Here is a 19,554-nt window from a genome sequence, read left to right as displayed (position 1 = left end):
GAGCCCTTGCTTGTATTTCAAACAGATATAGTATATTTGTACAAGGTCTGTAGTGACTGCATATTTATCTGTCATACAGTTCTGGTCTCAATTACACCTGCAAAAGAAATTTGAAATAATTGCAAAAAATTAACCATTACTGTCTTAACTGAGATCAGGTAAAAGCCACTATTTGCCTCCATATACAAGTTTTTGCACAAGAAAGTACTCATATTTCAGTTTCCAGCAGACTAGGAAAGAAAAGATTGCAAAATCTTATCTTTTTAATAATGAAATTTTGCCATCATCTGTCATCTAAGAGGTAGTTGTGTTAAAACTGTGCAAGCTATGCGTATGGGCAGGAGGCAATGAAAAGGTCATTGGATCTCATCAGAATTTGGTATGTGATAATGCTATAGTACAGTAATTTAAAATCACTAAGTATGGCTTATATGAAATATGAAATATTTTAACTTAGTATTTCAATTTTTTTTAAATCTACTCCTTTAGATCAGAACTTCATGAACAGGTTTCATGATACTTCACTTTTCATCATTAATAGCACCAACACCTCTCTGTATAGAGGCATGACAAACCCTTAATTTTTTTTTTTTTTTTTTTTTTTTTACCAGATGCACCATAGCTTCTGCTAGAATTCTGATTGGCAAGTTTCTTGAACTCCATTAGTTCAGCATGGTCCTTTTCATAGGTTCTTTTCAGATTTTCCACATACTGCATCATTACTTCTGTTGCCTTTGACATACGCTTCTCCTAAGGAAGAAAAGAGGTACTCAGGTAACATCTACACTTCTCAAACAAATCATTTCCCTCTCTGTGTGTATGCGCCCTGTCAGGGCTAAATCTCGAATAGTTGTTCTTAAAGAAATATTGGTACCTCCACAACTGAAAATTCTGAAGCTAATTAGAACACAAATGCACATGCATTCACATAGATCCACAGAATATTGTAATTTATTTTGGCATATATTTATACAGTTTGCCTGTGTGCCTATGTTATTAGTTGTGTGGTATATGTACATTTGTTTTCAAACCCTCAAAGGTCTCAGTCACTAGCATCAGTCTAGTTACTTTAGTGGGCAGAGGCAACAGTGTCGAATCTGGGAGGGTGTTGCTGTGTTCTCATTTATACTTGCTCTGTTCTTATACTCTTTATAATTGTCTGACTAAGCTATTGCCCAAGGCAGATTACTGAACTAGATGAGCTTTTTGACCCAGAAAAGTTTTCTTATTCATGCTGCACTGATTTTAAATACATTTCTTGTGATGCAGCTATAGTTCTGAATAATATACATGCTCCTATTGTACAAATATTGAACAGCTTCATGGGTAATCTTCTTCTGTTTGAGTTCTATTTCCAGACCAAAATAGTGTCTTATCTGACACTACAATAAACATCTTCAATCTGTCAAAACAGCAAATAAAATTCAAAGGGTTAATATAACCTCCAGCCATGGCTGAAAAAGAGAAAGAGTGAACATGTGCAACCAGGATGCATCCTGGTTAGACACCAGGATGTTCTTACCTGGCGAACAGCTCCAACCATCTCAGCACGACTAGATAGTCTAGCAGCTAAACGCCGCAGAACAGCAATATCCTCCAATAGCTTCTGGTAAGCTTCTCTGTGTTCATAGTGATGCCATAAGTGAGCTGAAGACTGAAGTGAAAATATGTAAGCTTTATTTTTTTCCAACCTTAATGATTCTGTGAATCTGCAAAGTCATGTCTTGCCACTTTTAATTCAGATGAAGTAGCCTGAGCCACAGAAGTGGGGTAGACATGTCTAGGCAGAACTACACATGGACAAGTTAGCCCCAGAGGAGTGCCATTACTACCACCAGAGATAACCTAGCGAGTGCTATTGCTCTGTTTCAGAATGGTGCTTCACTGCATACTGCAGGCACACCTTTCGAGTTAAAAAGGGCTAAGCACATTTGCAATACTTTTCCTTTTGAAATTAATGATGAGCCATGCCTAGCTACCGATGAATTTTACAAATGCCAAGCTTATTTGAACTAGTACTTACAAATGACTGCCGAAACTCAAAGAACATTTTAATTCACTGGGCACAAGGTGTTAAGAAGGCCATTTATGTTCTTTCAATTCCATGGTACTTCACTTATTTGGAAAATAAGACATTATAGTCTCAAGAACTCCAAATGTAAAAGAGTAATCAAAACCAATATGGCCTGTAAATCAAATGGCAACTGCAATTCCTTAACCATTTTTTGTCAATCCATACACACATTTATGCACTGGATTAATATTGTCACTTTGATAGTTCAGATTAATACTGAAAAGCACTGAAGCATATAAACGCCTTGAGATTAGTTTCCAAAAGCAAGAGTGAATTTAGATGTTTTATTAGCCAAAGCCTTAGTGAACTCCTCTTCACTGAATGAGTTTTCTGTTCACATAGAAGTTTGATACGAGAAAGCCAGATACAATTTACTTCAGATTTACAGGCAGACTTTGTGATGCTGGATTATTCCTACATTCTTTAACTGCATTTTCAGGATGCACCAGTTTTGGCATTGAAGTTGTCTGAAGTAATTAATCACTGTGTTGCTGTTCACACAATTCTCCCTCGGACCAGTTGCATTGCACCCTAGTTCTTTGCAACCTCTCACTTGTATTACTGCAAGACTAAGTCAATGCATTGAAATTATCTGTGTGAAAAGAATAACCTCTTCTTCTCCCCCCTTCGAAAGAAGGGAGTTATGTGCAGTAACTTTTTGGGTAGATTCATTTGAGAAACTGCATTTGTAGTGCAAACCTTTGGCATAGAAACACAGCCAAGATATTGATGAATTTGGCGCAACGACAACAATTGCAACAACAAAAAATTCATCACTGAAGCTAGTGTGATAACAAATTGCAATTTGAAATTTGACTGCAAAACCCAAGAAGGCATAAGGGAATCTGTTTCAGAAAATCATGTGCAAAATTTCAGATTTTCAAGTTTTTCTTGGCAAGTGTAACTTGCTTATTTTCTCAAACAAATCTGAAGTCCGTGTAAATCGGCTTTCTCTTGAAGTTGGGTTTTCTAATAAAACATCAGTTATCACAAGACTGATGAAAAAACATAAAGACTGGTAAAACTGTCATTAAGCCATATAACATGTTCCTGTCCTACAGAAATTAAGATAACCTCCCACTGAGATTGGAACAAGTCTAGGTCTAATATGATACAGACTATACAGAAGCTATCACTTCATTTAATTCCTTGTTAGTTTATTCCATTGTATAGAACAAAAGCTTTCATATGAAAATGGCAGCTTCCACTTTGTTATAAATTACAAAAAAAAAGCTTGTCAAAGCCAGACTGTAGTGTGTGAACTGCAAACAGGAAGAAAAAGCTAATCACATCTGTCCCATGCTGGCAACATGGTCCTTGGTGCCTAATTAGGGATACTTAATAGAAATACCTGTCAAATCCAACAAACTAATTGTCTGCAGTTTTAAGACCCTTACACACTAGTTGTAAAAATGTGTATGTATACAAAATATTGTAATAAATATGTTTCTGCTTGCTCTTTAAACAGAGAACAGAGGGAAGAACAGCAAAACATACAAAACTTTTTTCCCCCCAGGAACAATTAATCTAGAAATGCAGACCTGAAATTCCAGATGAAAAGATGTAAATACCACGATCTTTTTTTAATTGTATCCTTTTTTATCTGATGATGTTCTTGATAAAGTAAATGGGAGAATCATACGTTCTATTTCTCAAAACTATGGCACCATCTCTTTGTAATGTGCAAATTTGGTCTACGGGTATTTCATTTAGCAGCATGGTATGTAAGCATTCCTTCATTTTTTGCACAAAAACATGCCCGGCACATAAGTTGACACAGACATATATTTGTCATTTCAAGTTAGAAAATCCAGAAAAAGCTGGCAAGGACTGAAAACTACTGCTGATAAAAGAACATCAGGGACAGCTGGAATGAAAATGTATTTAGGCCCATAACCTGATCCTGGGATTGCATGTATTCCTTAAGTAATCCTCACTGTTTCCTTTCCTTTATCACCTTCTATTATCTGCAGTTAAAAGGTCTTTCAAGTCACGAACCTCAGGACTCAGATCATTTCAGTATCTCACCTAAGTGGACACCTCAAATTTACTGCTAAAGAAGGTCTTGCCGAGGAGAGCATGGATCAGTGCTCAATTTGCAGTTTTGAATGCTCTTAGCTTTGTCACAGGCTTATTCAAGAATTGAACAGAAAATTCATAGTATTTGTTTCTGAAATCCGTTAGAAGTAGGGCAACGTCCTCTATGCATTTCCAGCAATGGTGGCCCACTCTGGCAGAAAATGCTCTCTTGTGTAGAGTGTAGGGAGCTTACACCAAGGAGCTCATGCAGCAGAAAATTAAGTTCTGGGGCTGAATTTACAATAGGTATAAGCAAGCATAGACAAACATATTTCAAATGTGTGTGCACTTCCACGTACACTACAGTTCAGAAAAAGAATTATTGTTGTTTTCTTACCATAATGGCTGCTTTAAAGTTTTCCAGTTCCTTCTCAGCATTCTCTTCAGTAAGATTTCTCTCTCTCTCTGCTTGGTTAATTCTAGATTCCAAGGTATAGCTATCATTTCTAAAGGCCAAGGAAAGTTGTACAAATACATTCTGTTTGGATTAAAAAAGGCATTTTTAACTAAGTGTCACAGTAATGTAATTTCCAGTAAAAACTTATGAATAAGTTTTGTATAACAAACTTTGGTGCTTAAGTAAGTATTGAAACAGAAAATTGAAAATATTTTTTTAAATTAGATTGTTTCAAAAATCATTTCTCTACTTCCTCTAAAATATGAATAAACGTGTTGCTGCCTCTTTTCCTGAATGTTTTTCTGGGAGATCAGTAGAGCAGAGACACAATGAAGGAAGTAGCCTACCAGAAGTATCAGAATCACAATGGATCTGTTTTCTAGCTGGACTTCCTCCAAGGGTCCCCAAGGTTTTTAAACAGATAGTCTGTGCAGAGGAAATCCAGGGATGAGCTCACCACTAGCATTGTTTTACCTAAGGGATAAACACCTACCACTGAAGCCAGTAAAAGATTAAGTGCTAACACTTTTATTCTCTTGCACCCTGCTTTTAAAGATTGTTTCTTTCTTTACCAGATGCATTATTTCTTAAGCAAAGCACAAGGCACCAACAGTTCTACTAGATTAGAGCTATGTAAATAAAGATCTTTTTCTTGACTAGTATGTGGAAAAAAAAAAAGAAGAAACAAAGCCAGCAAGCTAAAGAGCAACCTATAAAAAAAAATTACTGGCTTAAACTGAAAAAGTAAGAGTTAGGTAAACTAACTGCAAGATATCAAAAAAATGCCCCAAAGCTCCTATTGGCCAATACAAAAATGCAATTTAACTTGTTTCGTTTCTGATCTCATTTCATCTCAATTTTTTTACTATTTTAAGTATATTACAATAATTTCCAAAATGAATGTGTATTTTTTTAATGAAAAATGCACACACACATGTTTTGCGTATTCCTAATTTAGGTCTTTTTACAGTTTGTATTGCCTGGGACAATTCCCATATTTCATGAAATTGTTATTTTGATTGAGCTCCATAGGGTCTTTTTCTGAGAAATATTTTTTAGGAAAAAAAAATCCCATTACCTGGTTCTAATAACCACCCTTAGACTTACAGTAACCACTTAAAATTGAGGCATATGTCTAAAGTAACAAGTTTAAGAACACACCTACCTCAACTTCTTTTTCAGTAAGTGGAGGGGAGCTAGAAATAAAAGCAAAAAAAATCAGATTTTAATCAGTTTTGTCTCTAAAAACAAAGCTATTGTAATATTTAATAGAAAAGAACAACAAAAGACATCCTCCCCTTAAATATTTTACGTTTTCTTTTGGTGAAACCAGTATTTAATTCAATTACACTTGTTATGGCTAAACCCCATGTATTTTTTAAAAGCAACAGGACAGTATCACCTGAGTATTGGCAAAAACATATCAAAGTTTCTGGCAACTGCAAATACTGCTATCTGCACTACATTGTGATAAACTGCAAGTACAAGAGCAAGACAAAAGTTACCCTTTTGGAGTTTGGGTGACTTAATACACTGTACTTGTTATCTTTACCCATTTTCCTTCTGTTAACAGTTGAAACCTCATGATGATGATCACAGATAATCACAGATGGGCAGAATTCAAAACCCAGCTCACTGTATACTGAACTATCCTGTTTTGGCTGCTTACTTTGTTAGAAGGTAGCTAACAATGATTCTGACACTGACAAAATATGTTTGAATTTTATGAGTTTTCCACCACAAGAATGATCGCTGACTATACAAAAACTAGAAAAAGTTACCAAAATGCAGTTTCATAGCATACTATAAAAGAAATGAGATAGACAACATTATATTGCAAGATCTCACTTAAAGGCAGTCATCCCATGTGTTTGAATTTACAAGTTCTCAGTGCCTGTAATTGTTCCAAAACATCAGAGAGCTATTCAGTTCTATGCAAGTGAATAGAGACAAGAAACATTTGCAAGAAGTGACAGGAGCTGTATATACAAATTCTAGTGGATGCCAGTGACAGGAGTCGTGGTTGGCATACCTATCATGCACTGTGCAGACATGATACTTTCAAAAAATTCAAGCATTATTGTAATATTCATTGCACCATTAATCCCAAATATAGAAATAAATGCATCTGGTATCAATGAGCAGCAGATTTTTCTTGTTGGGTAGAATAATATTGTTACTTAGAGTAGTGACTAGGATAAGGGAGGCCAGTATGTCCCCTGTGTTGGAAAACCATTTTGTGCCTAAAGTATTAGTATTCGTATTACTTAATGTTATTCTAGGAGGAAGCCTACTAAAAGGAGTAGTCCTTCTAGAAGGAAGTTCAAGCATCTGTATATGTTATATAACACAGCACAGAATGATAAATTTTGTGTCTTTCTTTTGGCTGAGAACATTCTGAGAAATTTATAGTAAGAATGAAAAGTTATGTGTGTATTTATTCAACAGATTAAGCCAACTGATTAAAGAGTATTACCTGAAAAACAGAAGATCTGTGTATTATCTGATCCTCAAAGCCAGTTCAGCATTTGTACTTAGTTAGGAAATTACTTTTCTTTTCAGTATTTGATTACAATCAAGCAACGGTCTCTGAGAACTTCTTCACCTCATGCATTCATTTATGCAAAATGTTATATACAACAGTTCCTTCACAACAAATGTTAAGTATTTATTTAATCTGCACAGAGAACACTTATTGACTGCTTCAAATGATTGAAGGTCTCTGGTATTTATAGTATAAAAACACATAGGTGAATTTAGGAATAGTTTTGGTCAAATATGTTTGGAATTGTTTTAGTGTCTAATAACCATAAAGAAAATGCTTTTATTTCTCTCAAAGAAAAGGCTTATGCAGAGATATGGAAGAAGCTTAGCTTTATTCTAATGCAATACAAAATAAAATATGCTCAGTCTCTATAGTTATCAGTGGTACAAGGTATGCAAAGCGTGTGGGGATAAATGCTTCATTTCAGCTATATTTCTTGGGCCAGCGCAAAATATTTTCTGAAGTTATGGACTTCTGTATCATTTTAAACATAAACCTCCCCCACAAAAAGGAAAATTTCACTTAAATTTTGTCAAGAAAATGTTAAGTTTGGATAGTAGTAAACTCAAATCAGAACGAAAATTGGTATTTCTAAATACCTGGACAAACACCTGTCAGGTAAGTCTATTATGACTCCACCTCAGAAGAGTATGGACCAGAGGATTCCCTTGCTATAGTTACATTACATTATGCAATAGCTCTAGTTTCAAATGTACGGTGCTACCCCACATATCTATAACATGCAGACATACTGTTTCAGATTACATAAGAGGGAAAGGAGAAACTCCTGAGCCACGGCATGGGTTAAGCAATCTGTTGGTAAGTGCCTACTTGCACAGCCCAAGATCAGGGAATTCGCGAGTCCTTCAACTACATTTCCAAAATAAACTCCATTTCCCTGAACAATCGTCACCTGCAGAAAAACTGCAGAATTCTTATATGCCCAAGTTTTACTATTGGAAAGCATTATCTGGCCTGATTATTTTTCTGGGGGAAAAAAATACTAACATTTTCAACATGAATTTATATCTGCAGTAGCAATGCTGAAAACCAGGAGTGGACAGACTGGTAGAAGAATCTGTATAAAAATGTACTTGTAGCATGCAAGTTAGGTTTCAAGACTTTTGGCTACTGGAAGTTGGTGCACTCCCCAAAATTTATCAGAAAGTCTGTGTTGCACATTTTAAGATGCATCAATTTGTCCGCTTTTATGAATCCCCTATGAATGGAACTCCATAAAGGGAGTTCACTGGAAACCATTAGTGTGCCTTCCCCCGGATGATGTCTTTCTATTTCTAATGAGCTTTTACCTTCCTGGAAGCGATTTGTGCACTCGTAGTTTTCGAAGCAATACATCAGGAATGCTGGGCATGACATCAGAGCTATTCTTTGTCTCTTCCTCTTCAGTGGGGGAGGGGAGAGGTGAAGGGCCTAAAGACATTTTCAGGTAAAAAACTTTTATGTTATTTGAAAAGCCATGCATTAACTACTAATAGTCAGCATCTCAGAGCCAAATAGGACCTTTTTAGCCTAACTGTGTCCTTTTTAAAGTCAATGAGGATTTCACCCTAACTCTACTGGGAGCAAAAGTGAACAAGAAAAGGTCCATCCCTTCGTGCAGAATGTTACTTCCTTTACTGCATATGGTGATACATCACTCATCTCTCCTTTACTGCTAAAGTAAAGATCCTGTGTCTTCCTTTCGATCAGTGGTAACAAAAGTAATCAGTACAATTGTCATCTTTTATGTAGAAAGGCTGAAGTAATATGCACTCTGACAGTCTTTAATGCACTGAAAAATAATTATTGTATTAGTATTTTTCCTAGAGTTCAAACTGAACCCAAATTCATTACTAGAACATCTAACCTAATATTTTGCATTTGTATTTTACCAGTACAGTTACATAATTTCTGGAATATTTTAGCTTAGATTTTGTAATAGAGTACTGTTATTTGCTAAAGCTTTAAATGCCACCTGCCCTGATGAAGTCTAGTATAATGTACTATACTACAGATTTTGTGCACCATTTATGGTGATGTATCTACAACATGTACTTTTTTGTACTGCACGCTCATTCAAACAGGACATAAAGGCTGTAACTGCATACTCTACTTCTGTCACTTTCATCAGGACCAAGATATGGCTTAAATTTCTTTTTAAAATTCATGTTACTTAACTTTTTTATTTTCATTTTATTTAATTTCATATATAATAATTCCCTTATCTCCTTCTACCCTGCCAGAATGTAATGAAGGACTCTCCTATAGGCAAGTCAGGTTCCGCAGTCAATCTCAGACTTGGGAAGGTATCTTTGTACAGCTCTCCTGTTCATCTGGCATAACAGAAAGATTCTTAGACTTGCAAAACAAATAGTGTGAAAAACCTCGATTTTTTTTAAGTGTGGATAGCATTAACATGAAAGACAGAAGAGAATGGGAGATTCTTTCTAGCTAAATTTTAGTTCTGTGCATTTTCTTTATATTTAAAAATTCCAGTATTTACTGAAGAGCAGTCATGTGTGTCCCCATAAAAAGCCAGCCTGACATCACAATGTCTCCAGGTCTAATATATCCCACTTATCTAAACTTCTGTATATGCAAAGTTGTGTTTACTAAGATGATCACAATAACTGGGCATTGATAGCAAAACATGATGGAGCCAGTATATTTGATTCATAACAGTAATAATGAAGTAGTTGTCTATTTCCTATTGTTTAAGCAAAAGTAATACTCCAGTTAAAAAGCGTAAGGTGGCTTTTATGACAATGTAAGGAAGTAACTCTCCCTAACAAATGAACTAAAAATTTGAACGCTCACTTGTTTTCCCCGCTGAGGACAAGGAGTTTACCCTTAATGTTCTGGCTATCATTTAGGTAAGTTAGTAGACTTTAAAAAGCTCATGATGCTCATGAGATCTTAGTTGAAAAGCTGGATGAAATAATGCTTAGCTTTTCAGAATGTTTTCCTCAAAAGTTTCAAATCTGCCAAAATTATGTAACAGGCTGGTAAAATGGCAACTATTTTACACTTTCAAACAGATCCTGCTAAACAATTTCTGGAAATGATATATTAGCAGAGTGACAGGAATAATATTACCATTTCTAAGAATCCAAAGATATAATCACCAAATACAGAAAGAGGACAAGAAGTCTCTTGTTTCATTCAGACTGAAGATGAGTCTGTTTCCAAAGATAACATGAAATGTAATATCTCAGCCATCTCCCTGTGTAACAGAAACTTTAAAGCATTATGAAACAGTCCCAAAGTAAATCTATGAATTAACAAAATGAACAGTATTAGGAAAAAGGAAAATTGTCTTTGGATCAAATCTTCAACAATCAGCTTCAGCTCCTTTCATATTAACCTTCTCTGTTTCAGTTAATGTGGCCTTAAAAACACTTTGAACATGTTCTGACTTAACTACTTCCAAACAAATATACAGTCTTGGTTTAAACATTTTCAGTTGATCACTCAGCACTACTGTTATTTAGTTCTTCCAGTTGTTGAATTGTCCTCAGGATTATGTCTTTGCTCTTTACTTCTACTCTGAATCTTTTTAGATGCAGCCCACAGGCATCAAATCTCATTCGCTTGTGTTAGATTGGTAAAAATATTTGGTGCCAGATTTCTGTTTCCTCATTTATGTAGAGTTTTAAACCTTTTCCTTATTAAAAATCATATAAATTGAGCTAAAAAACCCCCACTTATTGTAAGGCATATTTTTCCAGTCCTTCAATCACATTTATGTCTCCTCTCTGGCCTTACTCTTACTTATCCACATTCACGTAGAGCTGTGGACCAAAAGTGAACATGCCATTCCAATATTTGCCACACATATAACTAACATAAAAAAGCAGGAATAAGTCATTCCTTCTCTTATTTATACTCTCAAGGATCAAATTCACCCTTATAGCCACAATATCTTGCAGCGGTCACATACATTCAATCCATCACTGCTGAAACTTTTTTCAGAAAGTCACTGAAACTTGAGATAGTCCTCCATCTATTAAGTACAAGCTAGACTCTGTTCCAGGTATGCATCTGTTCATTTGGTTGTAATACCACCTACAGTATCTTCTTGGCTCAGATCATCAAGAAATTCAGGTACTTTGATTACTGGTCTCTCTTATTCATTATTTACTACCCTCCTCCATGACTGCTTCATTACAACTACTATTGCACTTGAAGAAAGACTTTTTTTTATCCTCCATATTAGTCAATTATAAAAATAGGTTTATAACAAACAATCCTTCCAGATTTTATAATACTGCACCTTTTTCCTGTTCAGCTGCTTCACTAAGTTCAGGAAGTTTAAGTCCGACTAAATTTTGATTTCTCATCAAAATATGCTCCTGTTGAGAAAAAACAGTAACATTTCTAAGTAACTTAACTAAAAATTTCAATTTAAATATCCCTGTGATGTGAGCATTAAATATAACAATCACTTTAGTTAATAAACATAATGGAGATATTTATATTAAGTTATAGTCAGATGCTACATTGCACGGACACATGTGCATTCACACACACACTCTTAAATATTACATATTTCAAATTTCACACATGCATTATTTAGAAAAACTTCTTCTCAGGCAAACAGATTTACAACATGTGCCCCTTACTGAAGTAGAAAAATTGAGTTTTGGTAAATGGAAGTCTTAGTAAATGAGAGCAAAAAAAGCAATTTTGGATATAGCCATAGTAGTAAGTATCCCAGAAAGGAGAGAAAATTCAGAAAATCAGGTATATGAGACTTTACCACTTTGACTTATTCAGTAGGATTTATTCACACTGAAGCTAGGTATGCTACAGCTGCAAGTTAATACTTCACTGTTATTGTAGTCTGCCCTTATTCCTTACAGGTAGGGAAGAATGTACTCTCAAGGATTAAATCTTGTTATCTTATTTCTCCTTCTATCATCTCCTCATTTTCTACTTTCATATTCTCAAATATACTTGAAATTCACAAACACCTCCTTTTATTTATAAGTAGAAAATTCCTACTGGAGACAGACTTGAAATCTCACCTAACTGGAATTATATATGATGTTGTATTAATTTTCTGATTCTAACTACTATTTGTGCTTACAACTTCTAGGACTTTCAAAATTATATGGCTCAAGTGCCTCTATAATCAAAACTCCCAGTACATACATGCTAAGAATATATGTGTCATATAAACAGGAAAAGATGAATAACAGCTGCCATTCTCAAGCAATACAATAGGAATGAAAATAACCAAAGTGCAGAATTTGCGGTCCTCACTTGTCAGCCCTGTGTTCACCTTAAAATATTAACTACTGGAGGTCAAAGAAAATACTCTTATTAGGCTGTTAAGGAAAGCAAATACTACTATTTTTTTTTCTTTTCTTTCAAAGGTAATTTTTACTATACACACATGGTAGTTCCTTTATGATGATGGTTTATCATTTCATGACATTGCTACTTTTTTTCAATACACTGGTTAATTCTTTTTCATTTCTACAATTATTTAACAATGGATTAGTTCATAGATTTCAAACTTCAAGTCTATCCTTCAAGAAGCTGACACATTTGCACCATGTTAAAATTGGGAACTGTAAGTGTGGCCATCCTCTACCTGCCCTTCCTCTCAGAGACATCCAGTTTTAAAACTCTGGACACTTTGAGACATTTTCTGAGAATGTTCACTAAGCAAAAAATCATACCAAAACAATTTCCCGTCCCCTGAGATCTTGCAAATGTTATTGCAAAAGCTAGTATTCTTGAATGACAGGACTACTGCCCTTAGAAGGGAGAATAGCAAGCAATGAAGAACTCAAAAACACCCAGCTGATCAAAGTACAAGTGATTTTTAAATCCAAAGAAAGTTTACAAATAGTATATGACACACAGAAGCTTGTAAGCCCTCAAACAAGAGTATAGTAACTGTCCCCAAACTTCAGTTAAAGATTTCTGTTTATACGCAGGTCTCAGCCCGCTCATACAGAAATCAGTCAATTAGTCAATATATTGTGAGAGCCTGTGGATCTGAGGACAATTCCGAAGGAGCAGAAAAAGCATAGCACGGAGAAGCAAAGGAAATAAAAAGGCATAAGTGGCCCTTTTAAAGAGAATGTTGTTACATCCTGAGGAAGGAAATATTCTTCAGATCTAAAATTCTATTTAGAAATCAAAATAGATAATTTTAGTCCCAAGTACGTTTTCCAAATGATGACTGTTAATCAACTGCTTCCTGTTTATAGGACATGTAAATGATGCAAAAATGAGATATATTGTGGTTTAGACTGCCTTTCTGTCACAGTGAAAGCAATTAATACTTTCTTGACACCAGTATTAGAATCTTTTTCCGGAGCCAAAACCTGTATATGGAAGACCATATGCACATGCATATGTGCATATTAAAGAGTCCACAGTGCAGCCAATGCATATTTGAAAGAACAGAAATAGAATAATGCCATGGAATTTAGTTACAGATTACAATTTACTTAAGTTGCAAAGGAAAACCATGATACAATTCTGTATTGATTTTGTTGAAACTGTACGTTTCTTGCAATGATAAAAATAATGCTAAGCAAATTGAAAGTTTAGTAAGATATGAAAATAAAACAGGATACAACAGATGACTAAGACTCACCTCTCTGAGCTTTGACAATTTCTGCATTCGAACCGGTTGAACTTGGATTTGAAGGTCTTTGAATGCTTTTAATTGATTGCTGGATTTATTACCAACAAAGCTTTTATCTTCCTCATACGGTAATTTTAAAGGTGTTTTATCTTTCTGTCCAGGCTCCAAGCTATCCCATGATACAGCCCGTAGTAGAGGAGGACGCAGTCCACACAGTTTAAATTCTGGTTTACATGAAACTTTATGCTCCTTCATTTCTGGAACAGGAATTTTTAGCTTTGAGTCTATAATTCCTATTCCTGCTCCTGGTACATGGGTTCTTAAAGGAACATCATTTTCTTTTGCTTTCTTGAGGAATGATTTTCCAAGTTCATTTTCACAAACATTCATACAAGGGTTAAGAGACATTCTGCCACCATCACCACCTGAAGGGGAGCATTTAGGTAAAGTATCCATATGTTTACGTGGATCAAAGTTTTCTTTTTGTTCTAAGAGCTTCTCTTTGGAGTTTTCAAAACCAGCAGAACGAGGAACCAACCTTCCCTGAGAAATCTTTCTTTGATCATTCTGCCTTCGATCAATTAATCCTTTTGCAGCATTCTGAAAGTAGAGGGACACACATAAAACAGAGAAACAAGTGCAGATTTCTCTTTTTCCCTGTCCAAGGACAGATTTTCACTGTAAAAAGCCATTTCCTTTTCAGTGGCATTTGCTTTTAAACATGTGCTGTTAAGAGAGAAACAATTTTTAAAAGGCACTTGAAAGAACACTGAATTGGGAATTTCTTCTCTGAACTTTTGAGATAACTTCTTCCCATTCCAGCGTCCATTATAGCAATCCTCATATAGCCAAGTTTCTCATCATCTTAATGTAAGGTTTGTCTGAGCACACACCTTTAACCCTGTATCTTATAGCACTGTTACCTTCCTTTGATTGTTTTCCATTAGTTTGTCACCTCCCAAGGGGAAAAACCATGGGCTTGCACACTAAGTTAAACCCCATACTGTAACTTCTCTCTTCTTCCTTTATGTGCAGTATCATAGATTATAATTTGGCTGCAATCTCTACAGCAGAAATAGCAAAAGAATGTTTGCCTATACTTTGGCCACTTTGGTACAGAATCTGTATTTTGTCCAAGGACACCTGTGTCACGAATTTAAGGCAACCAACATACAATGTAACTGTGGGCTTTGCCTTAGATACATTGTTACTCCCCTCCTTTATAGTTACTGATACAAAATTCTGCTGCCATACTGTTTTTTGTAAGTATTGCCTAATCCACTCAGAGCAAAATCTCTTTAAAGGGCCATCTAATATTACCTAAAACAAATTAGGAAGCATTCATATAAACTGCTCCACCAATAGTTGTGTGGAGCAGTAACATCCCATCAGTGGTGCAGAACGCAAGGTACAATAACCTCTTCCACTGAACCAAAGCGGTCTGGGAGAGGATGTCTGTCTAAAACACCAGGGTACACAAAAGTGGCTATAGTAGATATTTTTACTTTACTTACAGATATTTAGTATATTGATTTTAATTGAGCTAGAGCAGGGTGCATCATAGGATGTAAAGGCTATCTGTAAAGCCCATTGTCCTCCACTACATTTGCAGGTGCTTCACCATTTCTTAGAGCAGTATAATTTTTCTTTTTACTCAGTGAACAGTCTTTTAGCCTGTTTAGTCACATAAATAACAGTCATACGTGTGCTAAGACAAACAGGCAGATTTTGTTCAACACTTAAACACTTACCTCTGCGGTTTGCCTGTCATGCTCTTTCACAGTTCTGTTATTCTAGCAAAAGAGGAAGAAAAATGTTGCCTTACAAGGTTATCTTTCACATCTATGCTGCAAATCTTAGATATAGATACTAATGGATGAACTTTGAATCTCTTAATTTTTACACTGCTTGTCACATTTATTTATGAAGTAATTTTAGGGATTATTTTTTCCATAGATTAGGATTATATTGAATCTTTTTCCATTTTCTACACTTAACAGATCTCTATGATCATTCAAGTGCTTGTTACCTCATGGATTTTTGTCTTCAGAGTAAACATTTATTAGTCACTCACTCTGCAGAAAAAACATATCAATAATCCAATCTTGGTATATAAAATGGTATTCAAAACATCCCATTCTCTCCAGGGACTAAAAGGACAGTGTAATATAGTACTGTAATAACCAGGTTACTGTGCAGACTGTTCAGCTCTTTCTTACCTGCCCTGGAGATACTGACTCAACACTAGAGGTTGTGCATGCATCAGACCCTAGAAAGACACAGACATAATTAGGGCATATCCTGATGTTTTGCTCAAAATTTTTACTACTACAGCATTAGCAAACACGTACTTCCAAGTAATACATTAAGGACAAAATTTAATGTAGAAAAAACTATTTAAAAGGGAAAAAATTCACCTAAGTGAAAGATCATTAAAGCTTCTTAAAACTCCATTATTGAAAATAATAAAAAAATAGAACATCTAATCTAGCAGCACCACAGGAATAAAAATATAATATAAAAAATATATATGTAAAAATATATATTGTGGGCATTCATGAGCTTTGTCATATTTAGGAACAGATGCTTGAATCTACAGATTTTGATTTCTCCTCAAAATATATTAAAAAAATACCTTTTTGGTGAGCTATTATAAGTTAAAATTTGAGTCTGCATGGATCATTTTACCTGATGGAACTGGAAGAGTGAGAGAGTTGCTCCGAGATGCTACTGGAGAAACTTTAGGACTAAGTGTAGGGGAAAGTGCTTCATTAAAACAAAGACAAAACCAAAAAAAGGTAATTTTACTTTCTAGGCTTGTAGCTTCCGAATTTTTAAAATTCAGGTAAGATTAAAACATTAATCTCATTCATCAGTCATGTGTTTGTCCAGTACTTGACAAGTCATTTTAATTGCCAAGTTGTGCTTGGCAAGTAGGAACTTAGAGTAGGTTTTATCTTGTATCCCTGCCATAAACTAATACAATTCTGTTGATACACAGAATCCTTATTCTCCTCAGTTTTCTGATACTGTAAGCACTGCAGAGAAGTAGACACAACAGAAGGATTCACAAGGAACTTAGGAAAAAAGAGGAAAATTTAATTTCTAGAAGTATAGTTGCTGTTTTCCTCCAGAAAGTGTCATGCCAATTTTAAGACAGAACTTTGTTCTGAATTGGCATTTCAAAGCTAAATGAAAGTCCTACTTCATGATAAAATGGCATTTTGTCCTAGTTTCAAGCACTTGATATGAGGGGAAAAAAATAATTTCAATTTACATTCTAGAACAACACATTTTATTCTCCTTTTTTTAAAGGAGGATCTGATCCATTTAGCTTAGTTTATGACTATGTTCCGAATAAAAGTCTATGTAATTATGTCTCGGGACAATGTTTTTTCAGCAGCATAAGTCTTGCCATTAAAATTTTATGTACAATAGGGACTTTAGGAAGAAAATCTTCACAAACAGAAATTTGTGATCATTTTTTAGATTCCAATAGAAATACTTCATGCTTTCCTGTTACAGTGTTTGCAGTGTGTCATTCAGGCACTTAAAAACTTTACACCATCTTCCACCGTTACATCTGAATATAGAGATTGGTCATTTCTGTTTTATAGGGAATTGTGAGGAAGGGCAGAAGGACTCTGACCTTCAAATTAACAAAAGGTATGTATACAGTGGCAATGTCTGCATTACAGTAGATGCTTGTTTGTGCCTCTGCAGATCTTTGAAGTAGAATACAAAATCTTGTTTTCAGAGTCTGCACTTACCTGTGGGTGACTCTGGAAGGCTGCTTCTTGACTTTCTGCCTCTGCGCATCAGAAACCTCTCACTCACTTTCTTTGCTTCTTCTAGTAATTCAATGTTCTTCTTTTTGTCTTCCTCTGATATTTTGACATCTGGTAGCTGATCATTTACCAGATCAATCACATGACCACTGTTGTCTGGGTAGAAAATGTCAGAATTAGAGCTGTACCTCATATTTCCAGATATGTTGTGGCATTTCAGAGTAACAAGTATAAAACATATCTATCAATTTAGCTTTGAGCTTGCACTTAAACATTAATGTCTGCTCATTTCTAATGTTGTTATATTCTCAAGTTTAAAGCAAGTTCTTAAAAACACAGATAACCTACTAAGATTAAGTCATTATGATCAAAGATGCTCTGATATGTGAAACTGGCTTTTCCGGCTGTGTCCCCAATACAGTTTTTCTAACTTATCAGTAGAAGTGGCATTAGATCCATCTCAACTAGCAGTCACGGCATTTCTGTCATAGACTCATTTTTTTTCCATGGATTTTGTATGTCCAGTTTTTCAAGGCTAAGGTCCCACAAACTCACCTGGCAAAGATTCATGCACACTAGTTTTAACATACATGTGATTCCATCAAGTAATCTATAAAATAAAGTGCAGAGTTTGGAAGTATAAAGATTTTATTCTATGCAGATAGAAGAGTTTTTCCCACAAATGCAGAAGCAACAGTAAAGCTGCATCTGGCAAAGCTGCAGGCAGAAGAAGTTGAATAGCTAAAGCCTGAGAATTATAACGCTATTTCAAAAAGCAAATCAATCTCTACCATGTGGTGGACCTGCAAGAATTTTCCAAAGGAACTGCAAATCCCATTAGAATATCCAATGGTTAAAGAAAGCATTGTTAGAGATTGCTTTTCCTCATGCCTTATGTTGATATGTTAGATACGTGACCCAGGAGAATGCATGGACCACAAACTGAAAGCCACTGCCTTACACTTAGACCATTAATGTATTGTTTTCTGAACCATTTTTAATGAGTTGTAGAAAGAACTGATTAACGCCTGACTTCCAAATTGGTCAAATCCACTAAACTTTGGGCACTAGTTTTAACAATTCTCCATTGCTATGATTAAGCAAAGACTGCAGCCTGTTGTTGGAAAGGCCCTTTCTGTGTGAGTTGGTATGAATGGCTTCTATAAGCATCTAGGCTTGTATGGAGAAAGAGTTACCTGAAAACAACAGGCCAAGAAAGGAAACATATATGCTGACAAGGTAGTGTGTGCAAGTTTTTCATGAGTTGATAAACTCTACAGGCTAGTAAACTTGTGGATCTGCAAGAACTAATAAATAGATCACCAAGATTCTGCTCAATCTGTACAAGGCTACTGGCACACACTAGCATCAACAACAGACTGCAAGTCAGACATTTATTCTCAGGTAACCATGAGAAAATTTGTGACTGTGTGAGTGAACTAACTATGTGAGTAAGTGACTGTGTTGTGTGAAGAGTTATCTGCTATTAATAACAACTTGATCACATTAACAACAGCTTAGCTAATAAAATGTGTTTTAAGAAATATCACTTGTGACTGTCTCTCTCCCCAGCTTGATGCCTCTATTAGGGAAGAGGGAATTTATAACACTGTTTTGCAATAACAACAACTTACTAAAGAACAGCTTGGGTGAGGGGGAAGGAAGTTATCAGGTAATACAAGAAAAATATTTTTAAATTTAACAAGAGCCATTACAGAACAATCAGTCTTCAGAAAAGCTAAGGACATAAGTAAGCAGCAAAAACTGAAAGGTTTTTGGTTTGTGGGTGTGGAGTTGGGTTTTTTGGGGTTTTTTGTTGTTATTTTTTTGTGGGGAGGGTTGTTTTGTTTTTAATTTCCATAAATTTAGTTCCATTTCAAGGCGGTCAAAAAGCATGCCCACAGATTGGATATTCTTAAAGCAATCTATTTTTAATGAAATATCTGTTTTGTTTTACACTAGGATTTGTGTGTTGAAAGTTTGAGAGAAGGACCTTCTTGTGCTAGCAAAAGAGGAGACCTGCAAGGTATAGGAATTTGTCTTCCTTGAGCAGATAAGTTTTCC

At 35.3% G+C, this 19,554-nt stretch overlaps 1 protein-coding gene across 1 annotated transcript in view; it reads right to left on the bottom strand.

Annotated features, from left to right (window-relative positions):
- The window catches only part of IRAG1 (inositol 1,4,5-triphosphate receptor associated 1), a 41,377-nt gene that overhangs the window by 9,533 nt on the left and 12,290 nt on the right, over positions 1-19,554 (bottom strand). Inside the window, exons 4-14 of the mRNA XM_009808282.2 lie at positions 17,473-17,646; positions 16,391-16,468; positions 15,922-15,971; positions 15,454-15,495; positions 13,712-14,302; positions 11,369-11,447; positions 8,406-8,526; positions 5,716-5,746; positions 4,491-4,631; positions 1,523-1,654; positions 609-750 (exon numbers count right to left, since the gene is read on the bottom strand). Coding sequence (XP_009806584.1) covers positions 609-750; positions 1,523-1,654; positions 4,491-4,631; positions 5,716-5,746; positions 8,406-8,526; positions 11,369-11,447; positions 13,712-14,302; positions 15,454-15,495; positions 15,922-15,971; positions 16,391-16,468; positions 17,473-17,646 — 1,581 coding nt within the window. The remainder of the gene's footprint in view (positions 1-608; positions 751-1,522; positions 1,655-4,490; positions 4,632-5,715; positions 5,747-8,405; positions 8,527-11,368; positions 11,448-13,711; positions 14,303-15,453; positions 15,496-15,921; positions 15,972-16,390; positions 16,469-17,472; positions 17,647-19,554) is intronic.

This window comes from Gavia stellata, chromosome 17 (assembly GCF_030936135.1).
Source record: "Gavia stellata isolate bGavSte3 chromosome 17, bGavSte3.hap2, whole genome shotgun sequence".
NCBI classification, from domain to species: Eukaryota; Metazoa; Chordata; class Aves; order Gaviiformes; family Gaviidae; genus Gavia; species Gavia stellata.
This window is presented reverse-complemented; position numbering and strand designations above follow the sequence as displayed.